The sequence below is a fragment of the Lagenorhynchus albirostris genome, chromosome 20 (assembly GCF_949774975.1).
Source record: "Lagenorhynchus albirostris chromosome 20, mLagAlb1.1, whole genome shotgun sequence".
In the NCBI taxonomy this organism is placed as follows: Eukaryota; Metazoa; Chordata; class Mammalia; order Artiodactyla; family Delphinidae; genus Lagenorhynchus; species Lagenorhynchus albirostris.
The window spans coordinates 3,871,741-3,887,607 of NC_083114.1; the positions used below are offsets into that span (position 1 = coordinate 3,871,741).

The 15,867-nt window shown below is 47.2% G+C and overlaps 1 protein-coding gene across 1 annotated transcript in view; it reads right to left on the minus strand.

The window, feature by feature from the left end:
• Positions 1-1,697: 1,697 nt before the first annotated feature.
• Positions 1,698-15,867, minus strand: part of HS3ST3B1 (heparan sulfate-glucosamine 3-sulfotransferase 3B1) — a 38,093-nt gene continuing 23,923 nt past the window's right edge. Inside the window, exon 2 of the mRNA XM_060132874.1 lies at positions 1,698-5,358. Coding sequence (XP_059988857.1) covers positions 4,740-5,358 — 619 coding nt within the window. The 3' untranslated portion in view covers positions 1,698-4,739. The remainder of the gene's footprint in view (positions 5,359-15,867) is intronic.

Below are 15,867 nucleotides of genomic sequence, written 5' to 3' on the forward strand. Positions count from 1 at the left end.
AGTCATTCGAGTATTTGCCCAAGCTTGAGAAGTACTGCTCTAAACTGTACCATCAGATTAATGAGTAGATTTGAGGTCCATTTGATTACCTTTCTGTAGGAAAAGCAAAAAACTGATGGGATGAGGTGCAAAGTCAGGTCAGCACTCAAGGCCCACACATATATCACCTAGTGGCACACTCCTAGGTTTGAAAGAACACGTTCTATAAACTGCAGGCTTTTGAAAACCAGGTGTCAACAGGTGACTTGTCTCTAGACCGACCAGCAGGAATCTTCCTATTTGGAGGGGCATTCTTTTCACTGCCTTTCCAAAATGCTAGGCTGGACTCAACACCAAAAAGCATGAGCAATCATTTCCTCTTCAAGTCGCTTCCAGCCTTCGTGGCAAGATGCATATCTCAGGTGCGTGCTAGGCTTCAACAGGAGTGACCTTTGCCGGGAGCAGTGGATAGCTTATGGCCAACGTGGCTTGAGTTATACATAACTAGAAATTACTAGCGTCTCTTTGTTTTCACTGTATTTACGTTTTTTATTATTACCTCCTCTTTATGGCAAGAGATAAAGAGGAGGTATGGCTATTTACCTAATTTATGGCTATTTATGGCTATTTACCTAAAACTGTAATATGTTTCCTTTTTAAACTGAATGAAAGTTTCAGTTATATAGAATGAATTAAGTCCTAGACACCTACCATACACCCCAGTGTCTATAGTTAACAATACTATGTTGAATACTTAAAATTTTGCTGAGTGGGTGAATCTTGTGTAAAATGTTCTTAGCACAAAAAAAGTAATTAAAAATGGTGGGAGGAAACTTTTGAAGGTGATGCATATGGTTATCGCACTGATGGTGGCATTGGTTTCATGGGTGTATAATTAGTACCAAACTCATCCAGTGGTATACACTAAATATGTACACTTTTTGTATGCCAATCTCACCTCAATCAAGTGGTTTATAAAAAAGAAAAAGAAAGAAGTCAGAACTCTCGGGTTTGAGCCTTAATGTATCAACTTAGTGTCGGCTACTTTAAAACGCAACCAGAGGTGTACCAAATGAAAATGAATCTCAATTGAAAATTGAAAAAAAATTAGGGAAAAGAATGAATCATATGTTTCAAGTAGTAAATAATAATCCGTAACGGTGCGGGTGGTGTGTTATGTCAAGAGAAAACAGATACGGAAATGCCCTCTTGTCCAAACCCTTTTCCACTCCGTCCCAAAGACAAGGAACTCCAAATGACGGACGTGAGAACACACTGAAAATGTGAGAAGGGAAAGCTACCTTTCCCCAAATCACCCAGGCAACAGTGCCCTGCTACAGGCACCCATAGTGCGACACATGTCCACGCAGGACAGCCCCTCACACCCACCCTGGCCAGACCCGGAGGCACTGAAGTTGTAGCACTTGGTGTTCTTGGGGTCCCATGGACAGTCTCCAGCGGGCAGGAGCCCGTTCACTGATCTTGCAGCCTTCAGAGTCATTTACAAAAAATCTACCCCAATACTTGCAGACTATTTGTATTTTGGATCAAATCTTTTAAAATATGAAAGATCGGCGTGCCTTTGGAATACCTTTGTGTGTGTGTGCACACATGTGATTAGTTATTCAATCAAATACCATCTCCTTACCCATCCACAACATATAATAAAACACAGAATTACCCACAAGTTGGTAAAATATATTTTATTTGTTCATAAAAAGAAATAGTATGAATTACCAGAATTTCATTTTCCTAGAAACATCTTTCTCTGTGTAAAATTAATTTGTGTTATACATAGGACAAAATACTTGATTTAATTTTTTTTTCTTTTTGTACATATTGGTTATTCTAACATCCAGGTTATAGAGGACACACTGCTAGAATGTGCAGTATTCAGATTACTGGGCTGAATGAAACTCAGTCATAAATTAATGTTACAAAAGTGAGAAAAAAAATCTAACCACACCTTGAAGTTTTACTGACCATCTTTCTTGATCAACTGAAAAGAAAAAGGACATTGACTCCATGTCAGCCTTTTAGACACTATGCGTTTCTACTTTAGCGGAACCTTCCATTTTCCTTTCTCATGAAAATATCCTGGTGGGATCTGAAACTGCGTTTCTCCAAAGGCCTATAATGTACCTGTCACTCAAAATGACTTCGTAGGAGGATCCCATGAAGAAGACAACTTTTCTTCCTTCATCTTCCAATTAACTGTTTATGATGCAGTTACTACACCTAAACACCCTTCCAGGTACCACTTACCAAGTACGAACACCTCAAAGACAGCGTGGGCTCGACAGGAACAATAACAACCTCCAAACTTTTTGTTAACCTTTTTGTTTGTTTTGAAACAAACTGAGCGGAATAAAGTACCCCATGAATATCAGAGCTTCTCCTGTAATGCGGAAGAAAACCAAGACGTGTTAGGACAAATTGCCAAACCAGAAATGGTGTTTGTCTTCTAGCAGCTAAAAGGTTGAGTCGGTGGCCGTGCAGACTTCTCCAGGAGGAAGACACGTGTGCCCTGTAATAAGTGTCATGCGATGGGGTGTAACCTTGGGGCCGATGCTGAGTCAGGAGCCGTCAGGAACTGTAAGCCGTCAGACTCCTCGGAAGAGATGCACAGGAAGTCTGATTTATTTGTCTTCCACAGAAAAACTCGCTCTAGTCCTTCAGTGCTAATTATCGACATCTGTTTGGATTCAAGGATTTGACCCAGAATAGAATCTTGACTCACTTCAGTGTTCATGACTAAATGACCCTCCTTCTCTCTGAGGATTTCCTGTTTTAGTTTTAAGGCAGGGAATAAACAACTTAATCGAAAATGGTCCAGCTTAGAAAGGCAAGCAGGGCCCTGGAGGGGAGGGAAAAGTTCATGTGCATTTCCCCACTGCTTCGTGGCAAACCCTCCTCTGAACTTTTTTTGCAAGCTGACATCACGCGCCATGTCAGAGCACGAGAGTGGACAGAAAACGGACAGGGCAGGATCAGGTGGCAGATGGGGGCTGGCTTTGACTTTAAGCGATGTTATGCTGTAATGGAAAAGAGGTGTTCCCAGTGTTATTTCTAATGAGCCTTCTGACAGGAGAAATGCACGATCAATTAGCACCCTTCTGAAGATGTCTTTGACACCCAAGCAGCAAGAGGGAAGAGCCATGCCATGATCATGGGCATTCCCCTAAGTGCAGGTTCTACAGGGCTTGGTAGAGGCAGTAACAAAGCTATGAAATGCACACAGCATCTCAGGAATGCACAGAGATCCCGCCTCCAGTCCCCGTGCGCCCATCCTCCTATACCCTAGCTTTGCAGCTAAGCACGAACTAACTACGTCGGGGCTAAAACTTGTGGGCAAAGACAGACCAGATTATCAATAAGACATCCCTTAAAGACCAGTGTTTTGTTTCACTGGCGAGCAAGTTATCCCATAGAACATACCAAAGTGTCCTTTGTAAATATCACAACCCAACCATTTTGACACTATCTTCCCATATATTCCTTAGTGAAAGTATAACACAAATGACAATTCTTTGATATTGCTATACGGTTACCCAACTGCCACTAGCTGGTCATCACAAATGACCCCTCCAGTGCCCCCTCCACGAAGAGGTAGGGGAGAGAATTCTGCATCGGCAGCAACAGTGCTGGAACCCCTTCTGCCAGGGCCTGGCTAAAACAAGGGACAGCGGCACAGGCTCGAGCGCTTATAGGCAACACGGGCCAGCGTTCCCAGTCTCTCTACAAGAGCCTCTCCTTGTTCTCGCTGTTTGCCTGTTGGCTACAGACCGTGTTGTCTGAGATGAGCTAGGAATTCCAGGGAGGGGAGTTCCAGACATCAAACAGGGGCTGGCTCTGCACCTAGTGGCACCTTGGTAGACTCAGATGGCGTGGGATGAACCCGGCCCCTTCAGGTCTCGACACCCTTGGTTCGATCCGGGGGTTCTGCTAGCCTAGGGGATTCTTTGGTGTGCCAAAGCAGAGCCGTCTGCCTGGAGAACGGAACACGATGCACTCGCGTGCAAATTAGAAGGGATCGTCTTTATTTCTAAAGCAGCACCCGAGCATCTCAGACGCGGGACCTGCAGAAGTGGGGACGGATATTTGCATACGCTTCAAGCCAGTTATTGAACCAGGGATGGGGCAGAAGATGAGGCAGGGGCATCCTTCAGAATCAAAAGGTAAAGTCAAGGGCCCTGACAGGCAGACTCTAAAAGGATGTGGATGTCCCTGCCAAGGTAGTGATTCCCCCACGTGCTGAGCGGACTTGGGGGGAAAAGCTAGCGCTGTGGTTTGGAGTCTACGCCCTCGGATGTGTCAGCACGTCAGCGAGGAAGCTGCTATGTGAAGGTCTGGCAGCTCGGAGCTCCCAGAGGTGCCCAGGCAGGAGGGGAGATGGAAGCTTCCGTATGAGGAGGTGGGCAAGTGCATCCAGACAGCGATCGAAGGCTGCATACCCGTAACAACGAAAATCTCAAGTTGTGCTTTTCTTCTTTTTAAATACAATGGGTAGAAAGAAAGAAAAAAAAAAAAAAGGAAGCACCATCCATTGTGAAGACAAGAAGAAAATCTTAGAAACGCTTTGGAATGTGAACAGATTACGTGACTCTAAAGAGCGTGGCTAGGCAGCTTAGTGAGTTAATTGCTTATGAATTAAAAATAAATTATTATAAAATAGATTTCTGTACATTTTACATACATATAATCTCTCTCAATATTTCCTAAGCCCCGGGTGGGGAGGGGGGCGGGGCGGGAGGGTCTGATCAGTCCCAGCCGAAGTCGTGGCCCGTCATCTGGTAGAACTTGCGGTTGAAGGGCCGGTAGAAGTCGCGCAGCCGCCGCAGGACCTGGCCGTCGATCTCGGGGTGGGGTCTGCCCTTGGTCTTGCCCAGGCAGTGAGGGCGGCCGCTGCCCTCGGCCTTCTTGAGGCAGGGGAAGCCCTTGGTCTGGTTGAAGTAGAAGTGCTTGTCGGAGATGATGCGCTTGAGGCCCAGGAAGTCCTGCACGCGGCCCAGCTCGCCGGCCGGGTCGCGCACCAGCCGCTCGCCGCTCACGAAGAGCAGCTGGCGGGCGGGGAAGTGGCGCAGCCAGCGCTCCAGGTGCTCGGCGTACAGGCCGATCTGGATGGCGCTCCACGCCCGGTCCACGAGGCCCGCCGTCCGGTTCCTGAAGGCCAGGCTCTCGAAGCTGGGGATGTCGGGCCGCTTGGACAGCGTCTGCGTGTAGTCCGAGACGGCCCTGGTCACCGGGTCCCGCACCACCACCAGGAGCTTGGTGTCCTTGGACATGGCCGAGATGCGCGCGGGCGCCTCGCGCGTCACGAAGTAGCTGGGCGTCTTCTCCATGGTGATCTGCCCCTCCAGGGTCCTCGGCATCAGGTCCCTGAGCGGAGCAGAAAGGCACGTTAGGGCCTGAAAACTGAGCGCCTTCCCCTGATTGCCACCGCGAGCTCCTTCCCGGCAGAGGGAGGGTCTTACAGACCCGGAGCCTGAGTTGAGGTACCAACTGCTCCGCTTACTAGATGTGTGACCGTGATCGCGGAGAAGTCGCACAGACGCAAGGCTGTGCACCCCTGGTTCCTCGCGGATGTACTTAATGGGAAATAATAACACTACCGATCTCCTACGGTTATTGTGATGATTAAACTTCTTCATATACCTCAACAGCTTAGAAAAGTGCCTGGCATAGGCAGGGAGACTTGTATGATATCTTTCTTAGCATAATTTAAACATAACTACGTAGGCAAAACTGCTATAACCTACAGGAAAGATAGGACATGATATTTGGACCAAAAAGCAGTTCTGTGTGGTGATTAGCACTAAAAATCAGAGGCATCAATGATGTAAGACTGCGTCTGATTTGCTCCCTGAGTTCCAGCATCCAAATATGTGAAACGGGAATGATTTCCACCCACTGCATTTGGTTGTTGCGGGGTTTGTAAAATGAAAGCATTTAGCTTAACATTTAAGCACTGTGGGCTTGGACATCAGACCGCCTGGGTTCAAATCCCAGCTTGGTCACTTATAAGGTGTCTCATTTTCAGCAACTTACTTTCTGGCCTTCTCTCCTCAGCTGTAAGAATAAAGATGATAACACCAACCTTATGGGAGTTTAATGAGGATTAAGACAATTAATGATCATAATATGCTTTGAATGTGCCTGGCATACGTTATATATTCGATATTCACTAGCTGCGGCTACTACTCCATTATTATGATCATTATGACCGTGTTCAGTACACAGTTTATAGCACACAGTAGGACCATGCTGAACATGCATGTGTACACGTTGGTGTGTGTACCTCGGAAGGAGATGTGTTACCTAATCGGACACTAAGTAGCGGTCACAGATGTACAATCTTCCATTTGCTATGGGATAGAGATTCCTGATTGATTCCAACCTGGGCCCAGAAATTGGAAAAAAGACAATTTCCACATCATTTTTGACCAAATATCTACCTCTCAGTAGGACATTCTGAACTTCCAGCTTCAAGCCATCCCTAATCTACTGAGACCAAAATCCCTCTAGGGAGACATTTATGGAAATGATGATATAAACTCTATTGCAAGAGGCAGAAAGGGCAACGGGCTCCTCCTTCACAGCTAGTTAGAGGAAGCATGCTTCTCCCCGAAGGACTGCCTTGCAGCCCTGCAGCTGCCCCCGGCTTAAGCTAAAGCTGGATTGACCCACTTTGCCCATTAACCACTTAGACAAACGTAGCCGTGTCATCAGGCTAACGTGATGAAGGATTACAGAGGGGCCCGGCTCGCAACTTATTTTGCATTTCACTCAAAAGCAGATCGAGTTTGATCAAGTCCGAGCTGTTTCCAGTGTTCAGCCATTTGTACCTAGACTGAATCTACAAGAAAGGGTTTAATATTCAGAATCCAAGTGCTATACCGCTATGACTGAGGGAAACCCGACCCGCCAAGTTCTCCAGGGCCAGGGCAGATGGAGTGGGTTTGGGGTCTGTCTTCAGAGGGTCTAAACGCGTAGGAACTTTGAATGAGCCAGAGAAGTTCTAAAAGCCTTATAATTTTGATGTTCTCCAGTAGCAAAGGTTGCCTTAATTTTCTTTTTCTGTCTCTTTTCTTTCTTCAGGTGGCACGCCTCCTCCCAGGGTCCAGCAAGTGAACTTACTGTTTGAACTGGCAAATTACACAACAATAAAGAGGAAGGTTATTGAAATGGATGTAACCCAACGCACTACAGCCGAACAGAGGCCAAGACATTGACACAAAGCAGATGATGGAAGTCAATGAACTTGAACTTCAGAGAGGGGACAAGCGGCAAGCCACATTGGGTCGGGGTGGGCCCATCTCCCCCTTGGATTGAGCAAAACTAGGAAGAGTCAGGGAAACATCCGGTCCCCTGTTTCCCTCTCCTGGGGGAGAATGACCTCTTGCTTGGTTACAGAAATACCCCACCTATGCACACTATTGTAAATAAAATAGATAACCAACAAGGACCTAGTGCAGAGCACAGGGAACTCTACTCAATATTTTGTAATAACCTATAAGGGAAAAGAATCTGAAAAAGAATATAGATAGACAGATACAGATATATGTATAAGCGAGTCACTGTGCTGTAACCTGAAACTAACGCAATGTCGCGAATCAACTTTACCCCAATAAAAAAAAAAATACCCGCACGTTTCCTGACCTCCAACAGCAATCTTTTTTCTTAATTCTAAAGATCTACTTGTTAACCTACATACAGTGAACAATCATTCTTGGTGTCCAGTTGCATGACTTCGGACACATACATAGAAATCTTTAACAACCAGCATCACCGGTTCTATCACTCCCAAATCTTCCCCTTGTGCTGCCCCTTTCCAATGAAGAGCTCAAAGCAAGCACCTTCCACAAGGCAAATCCCCTTACAAATAGCCCGAGGCTGCCCAAATCCTTGTTTGGATACCCTTGGGAGGAAAATCTTGATTGAAAAGAGAAAATGGTCAATAGAGACTTAGACATTTTGACATCACAGATCTATTTACTGTTGCTTAAAAAAAAAAAAAAAAAAAAAAGAACCTACAAGTTTTCATGAGGGTGAACATCCCTGGCCACATGCCTGCCTTTCCAGGCCTCAGCCTCCTGGTCTGTGAATTAGCACCGAAGAGGAGGTCGCCTTCTGACAAACTGCTCTGAGGACGATCCCACTGTGGTGTCAGGTTGGTAACCGGCCAGGAAGCCGAAATGCTGCATCACTTTTAGCTGCTCCCAAAGCCCACGTCCAGCCCCTGAGAATTCAAAAAACAACAGAGCAGCCAGGAGAAACCTTTACACACAGAAGAATCAGGATTTCTAGGAAGGTTACACCTCTCCTCCCCACCCTGGAAACAACTAAATAAATAAACCTCCACAGTCCGAAATCCACGTGGGGAATAAGGATGCCCGCCCCCTTTTTTTTGAGCAGCTGATAAACCCGCAAGTATCAGCAGCAAAACTCAAAAACGCTGGGATCCCCAGAGATGCAGGGAGAGGTGGGGCTGAACAGGTAGGGCACAGAAGGCTTTTAGGGCGGTGAAAATACCGAGTGATACCGTCATGACGGACACGTGTCATTATGCGTTTGTCAAGCCCACAGAACGGACATCTCCAAGGGTGGGCCCTGCTGTATGTAAACTATAGACTTGGGGCGATGATGACTGATGTGTCAGTATAAGCTCATCGTAACCAGTGGACCACTCTGATGGGGGAAGGCTGTGCTTCGGGGGGAGCAGGAGACCTATGGGAATGTGGTTGAACCCCAAATTCACGCGCCGGTGCTCGGTTTCTGGAACTTTGATCTTTCTGCTTGATTTTGCTGTGACCCTAAAACTGCTCTAAAAAATAAATAAATAAAATCTGCTTTTAAAAAAAAAAACAGCAACCCCGACAACGCTGAGATCCCTTCTCTCCTTGGCTTCCTGTCTGTGAAGGATGGTTTCCTCCTTGGGAAGAACGGGGTCGCACACCCTTGCACCCTCAGCCCGGGCCTCAAGTGCAGGTGCAGCACGCTCATCGGGGTCCTTTCCTAACCCTCACCTTCCTCTGCGGCTCCAGTCGAGGGCTCTCCCTGGGATGCTGGGATCACGGCACCTGTGACCACTCAGGAAAAAAGAAAACCCTTTCCTCCCAGGGAACACTGAGGGCTGTCAAAGGTAGCACATCTTAACCTGTGACAGGCAAGATCAGGGACTAAACAGCCAACTTCCTGCCTGGAAAATACATGCCAGAAAAACTCAGAAAATGAACAAAAAATAACAAGTCTTCTTTTATGAAAGGATGCCCTTGGGTTCCTGGGATCTGACTGCTCGGCTGCCCAAGCCCCTCCCTCATCCTTTCCTCCTCCAGAGGCCTGGCCCACCCTGCCTGGTCCCCAAGGAAGGCAGTCAGGCTGAGGTTAGCTGAGTGCGTCAATCTCCCCATCACAGAGGCCGGGGAAGCGCTCAGTTGGCTAACTTGAAAAGGGCAGAAGGGCAGCTGGGGGGTCACAGGGAGGGGACATTGCCAAGGAGCAAACTGCAAAGCTGCCGACAGTCCCGGAGGTGACAGACACTGGCAGGGTCGGGGGCGAGGAGAGGGCACATGTCCCCAGAAGCTAGCGGGTGCTCTGGAGTCCCCAGGGTCATTAGAGACCTAATCAGAGGGGTTTCTGTAGTGACAAGTGTGCGGGAAGCTGGTGTCACCTCTTCTGAAGGCGGCTGTGCTCACCACGATACCACCGATGTCACACGGCTGTCACCTCTTCCGAAGTCCCATCTACCAGCCCTGAACATCCACCCCAAACTCTTCCCCGGGGCGGTGCCTTTCTACCTTGTGACCTTATAAATTACAGTGGACTTCGGGGGGAGGGGAGGGGGGCAAAGACAAAGGTCCAGCCTTGTAGCTTCCATCCCGACAGAAAGATGAGACACCCAGGGATGAGAAAGGAGCTCTTCCTGTAAACTTGACTGTGGACGAGGAGACACCGGCAGCTCCTGAGACTTGTAACTCGAGCTGTAAGTTGTAACCCTGGGAAGTTTCTTCTTTAAAGCAGTTTTCTTCCCAGGGGAGGAGTGGGGGGGGGAGGGAGGAAGATGGGGATCAGCTCAGCCCCTTCTTATCTGGAACCTTCTTCCTTTGTAGGAAGTCTCTGAGCCCACCAGATCGGAGCTCCCCTTCAAAGGGCCACATCTCCATAAATAATTATCTCCATTTGGGTGAGATGTTTGCATATCAAAGAACTCCTCTGGGAGGGTTTCAAATAATTTAAAATGAAATTGTAAATAGTCTGTTGCTCTCCGTGTCTCTCTGGTCCCCAGAAGCAGCTGGGCTCCCGGAAGTGATGTCATTATTCATTATAAAGTTTACTGGGTCTTTTTACTTTCTTTCTTCCTTTTTTTTTCTTTCTTTTTTTAAGGTAATGGGTAGGAAAGAAGAAAAATAACAAAGGATGGACTCCCCCGGGTCCCCTCCTTGGCCAACCCTCTCTCCTTTCTCCCTGCCCAGCCCCCAACCCCACTGCAAGGATTTGGCCTCCATTGTCCTAGAATTTCAATACTGCTCAGAAAATGAAAAGCCTTTGAATGCCATAAGGGGGTGGGGCTCAAAAGAGCATCTCACTCCTCTGGGTCAACTCAAGATTCCTTTCATTTTGGCAGAGTCCTCTGTTATAGACCCTGCTTCACAAAGGCCTGAGTTCCTGTTCCTCGAAGGGGCTGGGGGGCTGGGGGGGGTGGAGGGAGGGTTTCAATTAAAAGCTAATAGCCTTTTGTGTCTGCGCTCTGTGGGGCGTTGCTCCTGTTTATCGGACCTCACTGTGTGCGGGCACAAATCATGTGAAATCAGAGTAATCTGTGTCCCGTTTCCTGAAAAAAAAAAAGAAAAAGAAAAAAATTTTTTTCATCAATAGAAAAAAGTTTTCCGGGAAGCACACTCTCTCGAAAGTAAAAGTAAAATCAGTCCTGCCATTGGGCAGACAGGGCAGAGCAGGGGACCCAGAAAGGGGAGAGTAGGGCACCAGATGCAGAGGCGGAAAGGCTGCCGCTGAAGCAGCTCTGCCCCTTCCTGCTTCGGCAGATTCTTCTCTGTGTAGACCTGACCTGCTCATCAGAGATGAACTCTCATCAGTGCGGGCTTCCCGTCTGGAACCGGCTCCTTTTCCCTGGGGCGGTGGGAGCCCCAGCTCTGCCTGGGTTACCTCCCAGGCAACAAAGGGCCAGCCCTCGGGCTGTTACACTGACTGGTGTGTGTCACAGGCTCCGGTAAATCCTCTCCCAGCTCCCTGCTTCATCCCAAGGAAGTCTGCCTACTCTGTGCCCTGGGCAACGAGGTGCAAATGTTTGTGAACAGGCCCTTACTCCAGAGCTTCTGAGCCATTCCACACCGCCCGTCAACACAGCGTGGATGAAAATCACTTCCCCACCAGGGAAGCACCGCCCCCCCCACCTCACTGCCCCCCACCCCCACCCCACCCCTCACCCCCGCTTCTCCCAGGGCAAGGGGAGGGACTTCCTGGCCCAGCGAAAGCCCAGTGGGCACTGGGCACACGAAGCCCTGGGCTCTGGTTCCTGCCCTGCCACTGACAAGAGCCTAAGGCCTCGGACGAGGCACTCAAAGCTTTGGGCTCAGTTTCCTGTGTATAAAAATTAATGGACTGGGGGACTTCCCTGGTGGTGCAGTGGTAAAGAATCCACCTTCCAATGCAGGGGACAGGGGTTCGATCCCTGGTCGGGGAACTAAGATCCCACGTGCCACGAGGCAACTGAGCCCATGCGCCGCAACTACTGAGCTCTCACGCCTCAACTAGAGAGCCCGAGTGCTAAAAACTACAGAGCCCACGCGCTCTGTGGCCCACAACTAGAGAGGCGACCGCGCGCCACAACAAAAGAGCCTGCATATCACAACTAAGACCTGACGCAGCCAAAAAATAAAAAATAATAAACAAAATAAATATAAAAAAATAATGGATTGGTTTCAAAGAGGGTTCTTAGGCTCTAAAATTCTGTACGGGGACTCTTACAATCTCCATCTCTTCCTCCCCACCCTCATGCCACCCTCTGCTCCTCCAGCCAGCCATAGGTTGGCACAAGTTGGTAAAGGAGAACCTATATAAATATTCGATGATTGAATTGGTACAAAGTGTACTTCAAAGTGTACCTTGGGCGTACAGATCAACCCCAAGAGTGCAATTCAGGTGGAAGTCAATGTCAAGGGTGTCCTAAAACTAGGCACTCACTCGTTAGGCAACCTGGTGCCTGGTGGAATAGAAAGGAAAGTAGGGTTCAAGGTCAGGCTGTGTGTCTTCAGGCAAGTTGCCTAACATCTCTGAGCTGTCTCTCTGCATTTGTAAAATGGAGATATTTGTCCTGCTTTTAAAAAAAAATGAGAGTCAAATGTAGTTCATATGTGAATAAGCTCTTAAAGCAGCAAAACCCTTCCTATGGGTAAGGTGGAATGAACCCCACTTATGCCCCCTCTTTATTATCTCCTTTGACTTATGGCTCTAAATAGTAGGGATATTTCTAGGGAAATATTGCTAAGGAAAAAGAAATTCCACATTGGTTCTTAAATTCAAAGTCTCCTGTAAAACAAATATTTGAAAGAGTCTCTGTTTCCTGAAATTCTTCACTTGTGCTAGGAAGGATCCCATGTTTGGACCTTCCTTCTTAGTTCCCTGGTAGGACCTTGGAGACCAAGAAAAACCAAACTTCCCTTCTTGGGTTGACATCACTGAACGGATGTGATGATCCAAGCCAAAGGGGAGCAGGAAATGAGGCAGTGTTTCATATGAACGCATCCTTCTTTGGAGGGTTCTTTCTTTCTCTCTCTCTCTCTCTTTGCTTCCTTCCTTCTTTCTCTCTTTCCTTCTTTCCTTCTCTCCTTCCTTCCTTCCTCCTTCTCTCTCTCTCTCTCTTTCTTTCTTACTTTCTTTCCATGGCAGAGAATGAGGTTTACCTGAAGTAAAACAGCCCGTTTAGGGGCAGGGGTCCATCCCTGGCTGCTGAAAAGAAACAACCCAACTGCGGAAACCAGATTCACAGAATGAAGAGTTGATATAATCCATTACCTTCCTGCCTCCTGACTGCAGGGACAGTAGGAGTTTGGGATGAGACAGAAATCCCAGTCAATCCTCGACTTAAGTCCAAGACAATGGCCCCATCCCTCTCCCTGCTCCCCTTCTACTTTACAAAGAGAACTCTACTTTATGGTTATCAACTGAAAAGTTGATATAAAGTATAAAGTAAATTAGGTCAATAAAAACCCCAGATGTAAGTTTGAGTTAAGCTAAACTGAAGGGAAATGAGAGCGAAAAAACTTCCCTTACCACAGGCTTTAAATAGCTCGAGAACATTTTAGAGAAGAAAAGAGGTGCTTTCTAGAGAACATCCTTGGGAGTGTATAAACCCGGAGACACTGCTGACAAAGAAAACCCTTCAGTTTCTTATTTGCACGCCAATAATCAGCAGCAATTATTTCTTCCCAGTTGGTCTGACCTAGTGCTTGAAGCTGATCGGAAGGTGTCTAGAGAAAGGAAGTGACATGGCAAGGCCGACGGAAACTCTGAAGACACCCATCAGGACTTCCCCGGTGGTGCAGTGGTTAAGAATCCGCCTCCCAATGCAGGGGACACAGGTTCAAGCCCTGGTCCGGGAAGATCCCACATGCCGCGTAGCAACTAAGCCCGTGCGCCACAACTACTGAGACTGCACTCTGGAGCCTGCGAACCACAACTACTGAGCCTGCGTGCCACAGCTACTGAAGCCCGCGCAGCTAGAGCCCGTGCTCTGCAACAAGAGAAGCCACTACGATGAGAAGCCCGCGCACCACAAGGAAGAGTAGCCCGCGCCCACCACAACTAGAGAAAGCCCGTGCGCAGCAACGAAGACCCAACGCAGCCAAAATAAATAAATAAAATTATTTAAAAAATAAAATAAAGACACCCATCAAAGTGCCCTCTCCCCTACTCTTTTGGGGATTCTCAGCTTGTGAAGTACGGAAGCTTTCCAGAGCTGGTTTTCAGGAGGAGAAAGTCGCATCCATCCATTATCACGGGTCACCATTTTTTAAATAAAAACTCTGTGCGTCTGTAACAGATTACTATATAAAGTCCAACTTGCTCGTGTGTTTCATGTCCAAAGATAGGACAGATGGAAAGTCTTGGCGGCTGAAGCTCTGCTCAAGTGTTCTGTATTACTTGAGCACGTCTCATCAAGATTGTTCAAATTCTATGAGAACTTCCTGATAGACGGTGAGTCTTAAAATTTCCAGCGATTCTTCTGTGCTTGAGACAAAGCGTTCCCTCCCCCCGACTCCACAACTCACACAAGGGAACAAAACTGTAAGCGCCGGGGAGATCAAATAACCAAATGGGTAGTGAGAGGGCTGCTAAGAATTACAAGCAAGATTAGCCTTTTACCCTGCATTAGCCCCAGTGAAAAACTAACCCTGTAACTATTTTTAAGCCCTAATGACGATTCCTAAGAACAAAATGTTTGGTTGAATCTTATGGCCCGCCATGTTTTGTTTTGTATTTATATGGACGGTGAATTGTAAAGATTTTTATCTTCAAAAGAAATACAAGAACAAAACCCAGCAAAACACCCAGCATAGGAAGCACTGGAAAATAATCTGCTGGATGAACACATAAATGAATGAATGAAAGGAAGTGAACTAGCAGTGCTTAAAGCCAATGACTAGAGGTCACAATGCAAATATGTAAAGAGAATTGGGGGCAATCTGGGATCATAAATTACCATGTGGGCCAGGTTTGAAAATGGTGAGCATCTCAGGATCCCAATGCTCAAAGGAGTTAATGCTAGAGCAACATTTATGTATCATCCTACCCATTATGTTATGTGACACATTTACATTACGAGGCCGTACACATAAAGAAGGTCTTGACCTTGAGTGCTGAGCTACAGCAAAGATCAAGTTCCTTATTTCACCTGTGGAACAGAAGCCAGCCATGAGCGCCTCTTACTTTCGAACTTTAGATGCACCACCTCTTGGGGCCGGTAATAAACCACTTTCTCTCAAAATGATAAGTGGTCGCTTTAACAACAGTAAGAAGAAAGAAATGACTCTAATGAGCTGATGTCTATTCATTGTTATTTTACTTATTATTTTGCTTAAATTATTAAAATTCATTTGCATTCATCAAATGATGGTGGGGTGAGATACCCCACATGTCTCTCCCCTGGGTCTCAAAAAGAAAACGGACCAGGAATGTGGACATAGTCTCTCTCACGGATGGTTAAGGAATCAGTGAAATGGCACGTAGCTATCATTCACGGGGATGATTCTTGCCCTCCAGGGGCTTACTGTGTATTTAGAGAGAAATTCCACATCCAGGAAGTTTGCCAATACATATTGCATTGAAATGTGGAAAAGAAGCGCCCAGACATCGTGTCCTTTGGGACATCTAAAGCTTCCTTGAGCTGGTCCCAAGGGCGGGTGGAAGTGAAGATATCAAGAACAGAAGATACCCGAGTGTAAGAACATAAGACAGTGATTGAAACATTGGGCTTGGACTGAAGTTTGTTTGTTTGTTTGTGGAATGGTGAGAAAAAAGGCAAGAAAGATTGGAAAGCAGGCTGGAGTGGTCCCCTTTCCCCTCTGCTCTCATGATGTTCAACATGACATTCAAGCTCCCTGCCCAGGTGTCTCCCTGCTTTTCCCTAAGGACATGCTATGTCCCCTACCTTCCTTTTTCACCCTTCATCCCAGCCATGGGCAAGCAGAGCCCTCCTCCTTCTAGTACATTCCTATGGCACTCATTCCTTCCCCAGGCTGGGCTAGCAATTCTGCTCCCCTCTTAGGACCACCACCCTCCCTGCAAACACAAATATGCGTGCGCGCGCGCACACGCACAAACATTAGCATAACCTTTCTCTAGCTGCTATTATAGACTTCGAGGGGGTTG